The following is a 13,568-nucleotide window of genomic DNA, read 5'->3' as shown; positions in this document are numbered from 1 at the left end:
TTGTATATGCTACTACTGAACAGGAAATTATTTTTTTTCTGTGTATAACAAATGTCCCTACACTTATTGATACAGGCTCACTAAAGCATTGTTATTGGTTCCCCCTGATTACTGGGAGCTCTTCTCCAGGTTAACTTTTTTTTTTTTTTAAAGCCTCCTCACAATCTCAAGATTCTATAGTACAGCCTGGTCTTTTGCTTTCTTGGTTATTTCTAACACCACCACTCGTAACACTAACTTTTGATCTTTATCTCTACATGCAAAACTGTATCATTCAGGATTCCGCAAACAGCTTTTATTCCTTCTAAATGAACCATTCATTCTTTCTTAATACTCCTGTTTTCATTTTCTCATGTTTAAGAAGCGAGAAATTATGTGACACAAACCCTAGTTAACATCATGTTGGTGCTCTGTGTGACACTGCACTGATGCTTTCTTCTCAGTACTTGTTCTACTGTTATATAGTCCTATAACTAAATTATTATCTCTCCTGGTTTTGGCTGGGATAATTTTCTTCCTAGTAGGTGGTACAGTGTTGTGTTTTGCATTTAGTCTGCAAATAATAATTAACATACTGACGTTTGGGTTGTTGCTAAGTAGTGCTTATTCTCAGTCAAGGACTTTTCAGTTTCTATGCTCTGCCAGTGAGCAGGTACACCAGAAGTTGGGAGGGGGCAAAGCCAGGACAGCGGACCCAAACTACCCAAAGGGATATTCCATACCATAGACCATCATGTTCAATATATAAACTGGGGGGAGCTGGCTGGAAGGGGCCAACTGCTTCTGGGGGAGGGGCTGGGCATTGGTCAGTGGGCAGTGAGCAGTTATATTGTGCATCACTTGGGTTTTATTTCATGCTCTCTTTTTGTCTCTCTTTCATTACAACTATTACAGAAAGGCATCCAAAACCTGAGCTGCATCAGAAGAAGCATGACCAGCAGGTTGAGGGACATGACCCTCCCCCTCTACTCTGCTCTCCTGAGACCCCATCTGCAGTACTGCATTCAGCTCTGGGGTCCCCAACATAAGAAGGACAATGATCTGTTGAGGTGAGCCCAGAAGAGGGCCATGAAGATGAACAGAGGGCTGGAGCACCGCTCCTTTGGAGACAGGCTGAGAGAGTTGGAGTTCAGCCTGCAGAAGAAAAGGCTCCAGGGAGACCTTATAATGACTTTCCAGTACCTAACGGGGCCTACAGGAAAGCTGGAGAGGGACTTTTTACAAGGGCAGGTAGCGACAGAACAAGGGGGAATGGCTTTCAACTGAAAGAAGATAGATTTAAATGAGATATTAGAAAGAAATTCTTCACTATGAGGGTGGTGAGGCACTGGAACAGGCTGCCCAGAGAAGTTGTTTATGCCCCATCCCCAGCAGTGTTCAAGGCTGGGTTGGATGGGGCTTGGAGCAACCTGGGCTGGTGGGTGGAACTAGATGATCTTGAAGGTTCATACCAGCCTAAACCATTCTATGATTTATGAGTATATTATTATTATTACTGTTTTATTTTATTTCAGTTGTTGAAGTGTTCTTATCTCAGTCCACAGGTTTTACCTTTTTTCCCTGATTCTCCTCCCTATCCCACTGAGGTAGCAGGGGGGAGTGTGACTGAGCGGCTGCGTAGCACTCAGCTGCCGGCTGGGGTTAAACCACGGCCATAGCACCAAGTAACAGTAACACTACAGTGCAGCAAGGTTAAATAAAATTCTAGGATCTTTCAGAGAGTCTCTTCTGATTTACTTATCAAAAATTCAGAAAGTGAAGTGTTTAGCAGTTTTTCATACTGGGGATCATTTTTTGATATTCAAATATTTATTGAGCTACTACTTAGTACTGATACTGATTTCACAGATAATAATAGGACCAATGCAGATAAAAGCCGAACAAAAGCTCAGAGCAATCCTTGGGTCAAACTAAACAAACATAAAAATGTTTAGAAATTATCGTCTGTAAAGCTTGTTCACAATGCTGGGCATCAATAATGGAAAAATCTATATACCACACTGTAACTCTTAATATTTTGACTGGTAACATAATCAGGGGCATTTTAAATACAGAATTGCATAACGAGTATGCATGACTTATTGTTACTATGTAAGTGGTTAAGATACTGTTTGCCAGCTGAGCTCTGGTAACTATAGCTACCAATCTAAGATAGCCTCAATTCCAAAACAAGAACTATAAACAGTTGAGTGACTTCTATCACATGCCAGATGAGTATTAAAAAAATGTTGTTCATGATAGAGCAAGCTGAGACACTGTCTATATAGGCCACATCACTTCTTCCCCAAATGAAGACGGAAACTGGGAGAACTGCAAACATTTGTAGGGTTTGTTTTTAAACCTACTTGGTTTTCAGCATTGCAGATTAGGTGTGTTTGAACGTGTGCACTGAATAATGTATATATGATACACATCCCCGGAGTCAAAGAGGATAGAGGCTGCCATTGGTGGATCTTTCACCATGAAGTTTCTAAAACAACTTTAAAAATCGTTATTGTCTTTTGTTCCCTTTCAACTACTTCATTTTGATAGTAAGTTATTACAACCAGGCTCCCAAAAAGAAGAGTACTTTGGTCAAAGGCCAACACTGATATTTTTTCCAGGCTGCTACGAATTACTTCCCTTTTATGGAAGTTAAAGTATTTGCCTTTAATGTAGAAAAGCAACTTATATAAGGTTGCAAATTTTGAGTGTAAAGCATAATAGGAAATCTCAAGAATACGTTTATTAGTGTCTTCAAGACCTTCTGAACCCCTAATAGGCAACTAATATGTCTACACTCACATTTAAGAGCAAAGTGGGAAAACACAGTATTAAAAGCAGCCACTACTGAAAGTTCCTTAGGACACACTAGACAGGAAAAAATTTTACTTCACCGCCAACAAGTTACAAGATGATTCAAATGATCCTCAATTATATTCATTATTACAAGTATTTTTGTCTCTATAATAAAGTTTAACAGGTACAGCGTACTTGAAGTACAATGCTTGTAATTTGTCAATAATCAACAACTGTGTAGTATTTTTCCCACTCATAAGGCTTAATTATTAGAACTTGGAATAGTTATTTAAAGTCACTGTTTCTCTTCCAAGGGACATATTAACACATTTGAAATACTGATCTTACCACTCCTGGGAAGATTTTCTGTAGCCTGTCTGCTGCTGCAAGTGCCTTAGGCTTCCCACCGCTGAGACAATCTTCAAACTCATACAGTGGCTGTCGTACTGGGTTGGAGTAGGAGATCTTCGCATTGTCCACAAATGTAATCTTCCTGACCCCCCAACCCTAAACGAGAAAGTAATTTAAGTAACAAATACAATGGGCTTAGCCACATACTTTAGAGTAATATCAGAAACTCAAGAGTTTTGTCCAATTTTTCTGGAAAGATCAAGGGTTTGAAGTTATTCGCAGTAACAACGTTATACTTGCACTAAAGTAAGAACAGAAAATTTGGTCTGTCCAAATATATCATCTAATAGTAATCCCTTAAAACCCTACTGAATTCAGTGGGATGTGGTAAACATCCCTGAAAGCAAACATCAGCACAGTTACTTCAAGTGCTTCGCTGTGAATTTGATCTTTTTAGTTTGATAATTTGTTCCAGAATTTCTTGTTCACTCTTTTTAAGTAAATTCAGAATAAATTACTATTCTGTTTAGATTATCTTATATCTACTATTCTACCATTAGCAGAACTTCAAGTTATTTCCACTGGCTACAGATCTTACCTCTTTCCTGCAATTTATAATATCAACTAATATGTTTGATGTTTACTTTAATACAAAAGAATACAATTTTTTCCTTATGTGCCATGGCAGCGGCTCAAAAAAAAAAAAAATCAGAATTTACAAGAAACAGCATTATTTTTAAGATTAACTCAGGACTTACCATCAAGGTCCTTGCAACACTACAACCCAGTGTACCAGCTCCTAGAAGCAGACACTTGGCAGACACAATTTTTTCCAAATCAAGAGTAGGCACCAACCGCCAGCACATCAATTTCAAATTAAGATCCACTGATGACTCTGCTAACCTATGTACGAAATAAATAGCAACACGCTTCTGAATGTTGTTGTGTTTCTTCAACAAACCAATTACTTTTATTTCAACTGAAGAAGTTCAGTTTTGGTTTTTTTTTAAAGGAGAGAAAGAATTCAACAATGCAACATACAGGTAATATGAAAAACAAAGTCCCCCAAGCATACTTCCACCTAATGATACAGTGCATAGCAAGGAGTTCAGGAAAAACTTTTTTTTAGGTTGCTTGTTTGCTTGTGACACATACGGTATGCTCTTATGGGTCCTAACCATAAAATTTTAAACAATCTGCCAATCAGACACACAGAAAAAACAGGCAAACAGCAGATGCCAAAAGTCATTCTATATAAATACACACACAGTTCCTGACACTCCTTGGAACCTCCTCTTATAACCAATGTGTTGGCTGAACACTGCTAATCAACATTCTTATAAAAGCCGACTGCACTGCTCAAAAACAAAAGAGCAATTCACTATTGAAACAAGAATAAAAAGAGAAGTTTGTAGACATTTGACAACATGGTTATTAACCATGAAATTCTGGCAGGAAAGTGTTCTCTTTCAAAAGCTAGGATATACAGAAAAGGTGTCAGTTAGCCACTCTGGACTTGGTATAAAATCTACTAAAGCCACTTATTTCCTTACGAATTGGAAAAAGTCTCTAAGGACTTCTGAAAAAGGTGACAATCCAAAATTAAAATTTTAGTAACAAAATGATGCAAGCATGAAAACAAAAACAGCATCTCAGCCAAGATGCTGAATGATAAGACAGAGACTATCTGTCCATAACCTTTTGTTCTTTTTTAAAATTAACTGGTTTCCTGTATTCAGTTACATCTGTCCTTAACATGAAATATTACACTTGCCCCCTAAAAAACATGGTTAGTTCTTTTTGAAAGTTTTAGAAAGAAAATGAGGTAGGAAATCCATGCTCAACCTAGTGTCAGATCTTTGTATTTGTCAGAACAGAGGGTGTTAAAACTCCCATCATGTCAGATCATCACAGTTCTCAGATTCCTGACAGTTTCATTCCCTTATACACCATAAACTTTTGCAGTATCCAGTAAATTTTTTGTTCAATGAGGATTTAAGATGGCAGTTGCCAAGGTTGGCATATTACCAACAGTCTCTGTGGGAATTAACAGAAGTGAGCATGCATACAAGTAAAGGTCAAGTTTACTTACAGCATTTGCTTAAAGAATTAAGAACTCTCAAATGAACCTTCTCTAATATCTTATGAACATACTGTGAATTGCCACAACTGCAAGATGAAAATGGCTTAGCTTGGTAAGTAAAATGTTAATCTAAATCATTAGATCAACACACTCCCACAGTGTTTCAAAGTCAAGAACACACATGTAGTCCGTGAAAGCAGATGAGCCAACAGGCTCTGCAATGAGGCTGTTTTCAATCCATTGCCCATACATGATGTACAGAATGATAAAAATCACTAAGGTGATGTTTCCTGAGCTCTTTCCTGTCACACTCGTAACAGTTCCAAAAGGCTGAACTTTCCTCCATGCTTATTTTCATTATTTAATAACCTGCAAGTTATAGAATTCTATGAAAACCACAGGCCTGTAACACTATGAGCTACATTCCACTCCTTTTTAAATATAATGCATTTGAAATTTTAAGCTAGAGTCAAAAACTGCAAACATTTCTGCTGCAGGCAGTGCACTCACTCTATTAAAGACCTTACCTCCAATATGACAATCCAAACAATGCACAGTATATGTTACTGCATATTGTTACCTAACAGAGACAGATAGTCCTTGAACTTCACACTTCAACTTGTTACGCCTTAAGCCCAAGTAAAGAAAACCATAGAAACTGAAAAGATAATAAACAAACCTTTTTGGATCCATGCATTCACTGAGATTCACCATCCTTGGACCTATGGCTCCCTTTGGGTTTTTCTCCCATCCAACAGCTTTGGGACAACCTGTTTGACATGAAAAAAAAAACACAGGAAGGCAGAAAGAAAGAAAGAATGAAAGCCTTAATATCACAGGATAGAATAATGAAATTTTGTTGGATTTAACCTTCTTGGAAAAAAACAAACAAATTAAAAACCTATACTTAAATAATCTGCATCTTAACAACCTAGTGTAAGTTGCTATACAAATTTTGCTGGTTTACATCAACTGAAAGCACTGCTTCTTGGAGAAGTCCTTTACTCTCAGGTGTTTGATGTGTTGCTTTTGTCTGTTCAGCTTGCTTCAAATTTAGGACAGAGATGGCAAGCCTCATCAAGCCTCCAGATCTTTAATGTCAGACCGGTAGGTTCAGACTCAGTAAAGCCGTAATTCAGAACTCAGTATATTTTGAAAGTTCAACCATCTTTTCACGTTCCCTAGACCCCATCTATAAATTCAGTAAAGAATTATATATCCTAATTATATAATAACTATATTTTTATATATATATGTGTATATATATATATATAAAATAACCAAAGTATTCAGAACTTCTTGGATGAAACAGAAATTTTGTGATACTGTCCTGTAGACAGAATTTAAGATTATGTTCTAATGTTACAAGTTTATTGCTTGGACATACATCTGCCTACCTCACTATGGGATTGAAGAAACAATTCCCACTCTGTAGCAGACTTGTATCATTTTAGAAATATACAGGGAAGTTTGCATCATATAAATTCACTATCATATGCATTTTTTCTAGCTGAGGGCCTGCATACAAATTTAACAAGAAAAAAAAAGAGGTTAATTGCCTGGCTTTTGTATTTTGTATGACACTAGGACTCTTCTTTTTTAAATCAGAAACAGAATATAAAGAGAAAAAAAATAAAATATGGTCTCTTTTTTCTTTTTTGAAGAAGGAACCATTTGCTTTATAGACATTTAACAGAAATTCAAACAATTTAAAATGCATTTGAGATAACTTAGCATAAGCAATGATTTAGTATTATTAATTTTTTTCCCATCTTCACACCGATTGAGGAGAGGGAAAAAAATGGGAAAGGATTTTTTTCGGTTTTTTAAAATGGATTACCTGGGCCAAGGGTTCTCTGTGGAAGTTTTATTTCAAAGATAATGCTGTGTGTTATGTCTCTCACCCCTTGCATGGTCCTATCTCTGAAGCAGAGCACTTCAACTGACTGGAGGATGCTGCCCCTGCCAATTAAAAAAAGATAAAGACAGGGACATGCAACTTCTTTAATAGGAAAGGGACTGCTTTTAAACACTGTTTCACACAGGTTTAGTCTCCGGCAGATTCTGAATAAGGCTTTTTCTATTAGTACTGGAACACTGTTGTTATAATCATGTATAAATAAAAACAATTGCTTAGTATGTGAATATGACTAGTTTGTTGTGAAACAATAAAGAAGTGACACTGTCAGCCTGTCTTCTCTCATTTACACAATGCTGCTGGACAAACTGTGTAACTGAGGAATAAAAAGCAGGAAAACACTAGAGCACACGTGCAGTGACATGATGTACTTTGCCACAGCAAAAGCAAGACCCTCCTAGTTCGCAATATAGTATCATTTTTCCTCCTTATGATTCAAATCTCCAAATCAAACAATTAGAACTTCAGTGCCTAAAAACCTCTGAATCCCAGAATGTGTAAAGCTCTCTGGGCACTTACACATCCTTCTATGCTACAGTTCAGCTAGCAGCCCAGAAAATGCCACATCTAACTGAGCATTTCTTCTCCCTGCTCTTTCCTTTGTAATAAAAATGTTAATGCCAAAACTATGAAAATGGAAATTAATTACAATTTTGTTACAGCAACTCAAATTTATTTGGTATTTTAATAGACACTTTTTTGCCAAATACTAAGTGTAAAACTATGTCCTGTCTTCCCAACTTCTACTCAACTAAAAATTCAAGGAGGTACACTACAAGAAAACCTAAGAGTATTTGGTTTTCAAAATTTCGGTCTACTATTACTTGGCACTATTATATAATATCATAGAATACTTTAAACAAGATCTGAAACAGCTAGAGGGTATTGGCAGGGTCTGAAGCATGTATTTCCAGGTACATGCCTTCATGTGGGGATCAGGAATAATAGGAACTTGTGACTGACATAAGTAAAAACCAAAATAATATACAAAATCAGAAACACTAAAAGTGAGTCATGTCAAAGTTAAAAGTTACATCTCAGGTGACTGATGGCAGAAAAGTGCCATGGGGGGAAAAAAATGCCTAATTTGATATCAACCAATACATAATCTTTGTGGGAAAGAATAAAATAGATACCATTTGTGGGCTGCCAGGATCAGGAAATTTCTCAGTGGCCATCCTGGATTGTGGGATAAATTACATGGATCATAAACTCCAACTGTCACCTGCAAATAAAATTGCTCTAAATAAGTCATCTATCCATACAGATATTCAGTTCACAGTAAAAGTTATCTGGCATTTTTAACTTGAAACTCCTGGACACAGAAGGCCTACTCACACATTTTACATATTTACAAATGTTTAACACATGGACACATGAGATTTCAGTCAAGCACCTGCCACAGCTGTGAGATTTGTTCAGTTTAGCTTCTTTATGGACATTTACTTTTCACTACAGTATGTGCACCTTCATTACCTTCCTTAAGCACACTATTATGGGAGAAGCCCAAAACCTGAAGACTTGCTCTCAAAAAAAAATTCTGTATTGATTTTCGGGATGATCAAAAAGTGAAAGGGGACAGGCCAGCAAGATGTCAAGTCAAAGGAAAAAACAGCATAATCCCTTGTAAAGCCAACCTTTAAAATGGGACCTAAATAAAGGAACTGGACGTTCTGTCTCTTGTTCAACCAATGTAATACCATACTCATAATTGAGGCATCTAAACTAGGAGTTTACTTCACAATCAATGCAGAACCAAAACATCCAGATATTAGAAAGGTGCCACTGCCTGCCTTTAGATACGCTGAAAGTCTGAACTCAGCCATCACTAGCGATACCTGTATCTCTCACATCTACAGAGCTCTTCCCTCCTGCTTCTTTGCCTATAGATGGGCCTAGAGTGTCTGGTCACAACTCTGCCACATCTGTGAGGTGTCCCTAGAACAGTCTGAAATGCAAATGAGCCAATCTAATGGATGCAAATAGAAGAAACAGCGGCCCACTCCCCATCCCTCCTCCCAGGCATACACTGCTGCTGTTTTGCAACTGCTGACTCAAGCAGGCATAAGACCCCTCAGTAAGTTGATTCAGTTTCATAAACTAGCAGAAAATTCACTCAGCAACAGAAAAAACATATTTTACTTCCAGGGGAGCAAGTTCAGCTGGCTTACTTAAATACAAACAAACTCTACAGGCAGTATTGATGCAATAAATCTTATCCGACAGATCTAAAATTGTAGTGTTTCCCTCCAAAGTGAATGTTAATGAAGAAATATATTCCAGATGATTGCAGATTTCTCTCATATTGACAACATCCCCATATAATTAAGTACAATCTTATCTGTGGCCCATTACTGTAGTTACACTACCATTTAAAATCTCAACCTTTACATTCTTGTTTTACTAAGAACTGTGGACCTAGGTCTTCATTTCAGAAATACAGATTTGGAAAACCAAAAAAATAATTGAAGACTGAGTACTGTAAAAGAGAACTAAATTACTTTTATAAAGTGTTACAACGCCTCCTTAAAAAAAAGGAAACATTTTTGCACTTACTAGCTCTTCACCATAACTCAGTTTTATTTTCTAACACTTCAATGACATGAAAGATTAAAAAGTTTGAAGTTCACCAAAAATAGACAGTAAAGCATTCAGAAAGGCCTAGCAAATGTCACCAGCTGAGCAACATGATCCTAAACAGAACTCAATGTACATAAACACAAGCCAACCAAGCCAGTCAACTCTTGCTGTGATGACATCTGCTTCATGTATCACTGTATTTCTTCCCTAACTGATAGCAATGGATAGTACTCACCTCACACTCAAAGGACATGCATGGTGTCTGCATTTAACAGAAAAAGTACCCCAGCCTCTTCTGGTGCACAATCCATCAATCTTTCAAATTACAAAGCACTACCTTGAACATTCATCATATACAGATTCCCAGCTATTTTTATCCAAAGCTCTCAAGTTTTAACGTGTACGTGAGGTAAAACACACAATGAAAAGTTGAAAACTCACATACAGTGTTCCCTGATTATTGTTACCACAACCAACAAATACATAAAATACGAGTACCAGGTTTTAGTCCACAAACAATAAATGTTTTGCATTATTGTATCACTGTAGGTAAAGTGGTTGGAAAACTTTAATCACTATGCAAACTCATAAATTTCTGCTCTTTCCATTTTGATAATGAAGCAGACAAAGCACAAATAATTTTGTTTTCAATCTGACCATTAATCTGATGTAATTAGGCTTTTATGTAATAACTAAAGACACTTAACACAAAAGTCGATCCAAGCTGCTGGTCTTCAGCTACTCACCTAGTCTATTCATCAGCCAACCTTTGTGCCCAGCTCAGTATTATAGGCATTTTTCAAACCATTTGTAAATTAAACATTTGTAGGCTATAAAAAGACATAAAATTCTCATTACCTTTCCCTCTTGGTCTCGGAAGAAATCATCCCACTTTTTCAGTAGAGATATCACAACAGAATTGTCATGATACTTGATTAAAAAATAAGGCAAGGCTGTAACCCCCTCTTTCTGGCAAAGTTCATCATATGCTTTCTGAAGCGCCTGAATCTAAAAGCAAGAAGATAACTGTAACCAACAGTTTTAACAATCTTATACAGAACCACAGAAAGTGTTTTTAGCATCTGGGAAGGCTAGCCCATCCAGTCTTGGAATACAGCACATTCAGAAGATTTAAAGACCACAATGACCACAGTAACTGAACCCAAAAATTAAGTTGCTAAACCACCATTTGTCAATGCAAACTTAAACAGAAGCATCATTATCATTGCCGCAAACTGATCTACCCGTAAAAATTAAAGCCAGATAAAAATCTCATTTGATAGTCACAGTAGCTTTATAAGAAAGTAAATCTGTCCCTCTTTTTTTAGAGAAAGTGTCAACAGAGTCCCATTCAATTTATTCCATTACATGGATTTTCAGTGTTCAGTTAAACACTGTCTTTAGATCATGACAGGTATTTTTACACTATTTATTACCACAGAACTAATGAGGGTCTTCTGAGAAGAAGGAAACTAAGCATTTCTCCCTGATTATTATGCCATTAAGAAGCCATTCAAAGTTTTGCATTAACTTTTGTCAAAGCAAGAAGGCACACGAGGGCAAATAAGTTCTTTTCATCCTTTTGCATTGTAATATGAAATAAATTACAAAAAAAGTGTTAACTTTTCTCCTAAAAACACACCCTTCCTCATCCACTTATTTTTATTGTCCAATCATGCATTTTTATTAACAACTTTGTAATTACTAATGACTTAGCTCTCCCAGAGGGTAGCCCTTTAAAAAAGTTTCTTAAAAATATAATGCGTTTCAAAAATGTAGCTATATATTCAACAAGCTGTATATAAAAATTAAAATGAACATAACTCCCTGTTCAACAACCGTTTGCCCATCTGCATCTAAATGAATAAAGCTGTACTAATGTTAAGCTGAGAGATTTTATATAATAATAAAAAAAGGTATACAAAAAATCCACATGGAAGTAAGAAAAGTGAAGATTTTAAAAGAAGTCAGATTCACAAATGAATTCAGTACATGCTAAATTGTTTTACAGTCCACAAAACTGCTTAGTGTTACAGATTTCATAACATTTAGTATTTTGAATACCTGATGTGATGGGAATCTGTCACCAAGACACACTGGTTTCTGAATTATATGTATTCCATCAGGGAAACAGAGAGCAGGGTAGCAAAACCAGTAATAGAAATGGTATTTTTTTAAATCCTATAAAAAAAATATTTGTAAAATTAGATAATAAAGATACAAATCAAAGTAAATTGTGGTTTGGAATACTATTCAAAATTAATGGTTGATGATGCTAACCATAGTTCTCTTCACAAGGCACTGTGTCATGATTTAAGAAACTCTAAGACTTCCCTTTGTATATGTTTTCATTTAAGATTTAAACAGATAATGTATGTACAATACTTCAGGTTTTGTTAGTTGGAGCATTATTTATTAAAACTTCCAATTTGTTAAACGTGAAACAATTGCTCCACTTTTAACTAATATCTACAAGGCTGTCAGATAATCTTACACGTTTCTAGAAAAGACTACATGATGGCACCAGCATTTTTTAACGAATACATCCTAAAATATTTGATATCTGTACAGAATGTCTTATTAGGTTTTTTAAAATGTTTTCAAATTTTTAAAGTCATCCGAGAACAATCCTGGTAATAGTAATATGCTAATACTAATACAACATTTCTCCTAAAAAAGAAACTTTACCAATTCAATTTCAATGCTCTAAGTATGAGACATATTATCATTACTCACTGCGAATGTCAGCAGCAGAAACCTGTTCAAGAGCATAGGGTTTTCAAGAGCAGCTCCAGATTTTATTGATTCCCATATCTGTCATTGATCACGGGGACAAGAAGCAAGAGAAAAGACAGAGAAATAAAACACTAAAGTAGCATGAGAACAGCTACAGAAATCTTTAATTCTTCCAGCTCCACTTAAAATACTGAAATTAACGCTCTCAGTAATACACTGTGATCTTTTCCTAACTGATCTCATCTATGCTATTTATCTATACTGAAAGGATTCTAAAGGTAATACTCAGGCATGCACTCTTAACAAAAATTATGGAACAAGAGGAGCATTAATCCATGGATCAAGCACAGAGTATCAAATGGAACAAAACAAACCTTATCAGGACCAGTCCTTCATGTATACGAACCATTAACACTAGCGCAATATAGAACATACTGTGATATTAATATAGCCCTTTACCATATTCTTATCTTTCCAATTCATGGGGCTCTATAGATACTAGGTATGCGAATAAGCTACTGGGAAATCTGACCAAAAAAAATGGAGACTTGAAAGAAGGCAGTACACTGCAAGTCAGTGAGACAAGAAGCTGTAATACTTGTACAAGGCAGACCCATTCCATCTTTGTCTTAAAACAAACAAACAAACAAACACACACACTAGCAAATAAAGCATTCTGATCTTCCCTAAAGATAGACACTGCATTGTACCTACCACTGGCAGGGAATTACTAGGCCACAGGAACAGAAAAAATTCATAGCCTTGAGTGAAGCTATGCATGAAAACTTTGCTACTCAAGGCCAGCAGACAGACAATCAATCTAATCAAAGGAATCAAGGACTGGTCAAAGTGAAGTGTCTCAGAAAGTAAAAGGTTGCCTTAGTTTGACTTTTACTTCTCATCAAGCCATGACATTTAATTTAGTTAATTACAGTGCAAGCAGACTAGCCCCTTCCTTTTACAGCCACCTTTTTCTTGCTTTATGTCTTCTTGCTGTTCTGGAGCTTCCCCATCACTTTGTCACACAGATGTATCACAGCGATCTTTAGATTTTAAACCACGTACTTGCTGGTTTCTGGATGTCAAGACAAATTTTAAAAATGTGCTCTACAGAATTCAAGT

At 36.3% G+C, this 13,568-nt stretch overlaps 1 protein-coding gene across 7 annotated transcripts in view; it reads right to left on the bottom strand.

Annotated features, from left to right (window-relative positions):
• ATG7 (autophagy related 7) overlaps positions 1–13,568 on the bottom strand; it is a 122,574-nt gene that overhangs the window by 102,246 nt on the left and 6,760 nt on the right. For all 7 annotated transcript variants that reach the window (XR_008731919.1, XR_008731920.1, XR_008731921.1 and 4 more), the window contains exons 5-12: positions 12,447–12,524; positions 11,775–11,891; positions 10,569–10,718; positions 8,267–8,355; positions 7,053–7,174; positions 5,892–5,982; positions 3,888–4,032; positions 3,127–3,285 (exon numbers count right to left, since the gene is read on the bottom strand). Coding sequence is in view for 4 of the 7 variants with exons in the window: in XM_055708228.1 (XP_055564203.1) it covers positions 3,127–3,285; positions 3,888–4,032; positions 5,892–5,982; positions 7,053–7,174; positions 8,267–8,355; positions 10,569–10,718; positions 11,775–11,891; positions 12,447–12,524 (951 nt within the window). In the remaining 3 variants the exon portion in view is untranslated. The remainder of the gene's footprint in view (positions 1–3,126; positions 3,286–3,887; positions 4,033–5,891; positions 5,983–7,052; positions 7,175–8,266; positions 8,356–10,568; positions 10,719–11,774; positions 11,892–12,446; positions 12,525–13,568) is intronic.

This window comes from Falco cherrug, chromosome 4 (genome assembly GCF_023634085.1).
Source record: "Falco cherrug isolate bFalChe1 chromosome 4, bFalChe1.pri, whole genome shotgun sequence".
NCBI classification, from domain to species: Eukaryota; Metazoa; Chordata; class Aves; order Falconiformes; family Falconidae; genus Falco; species Falco cherrug.
Note: the sequence above shows the minus strand (reverse complement) of the source record. Positions and strands in the feature narration are given on the sequence as shown.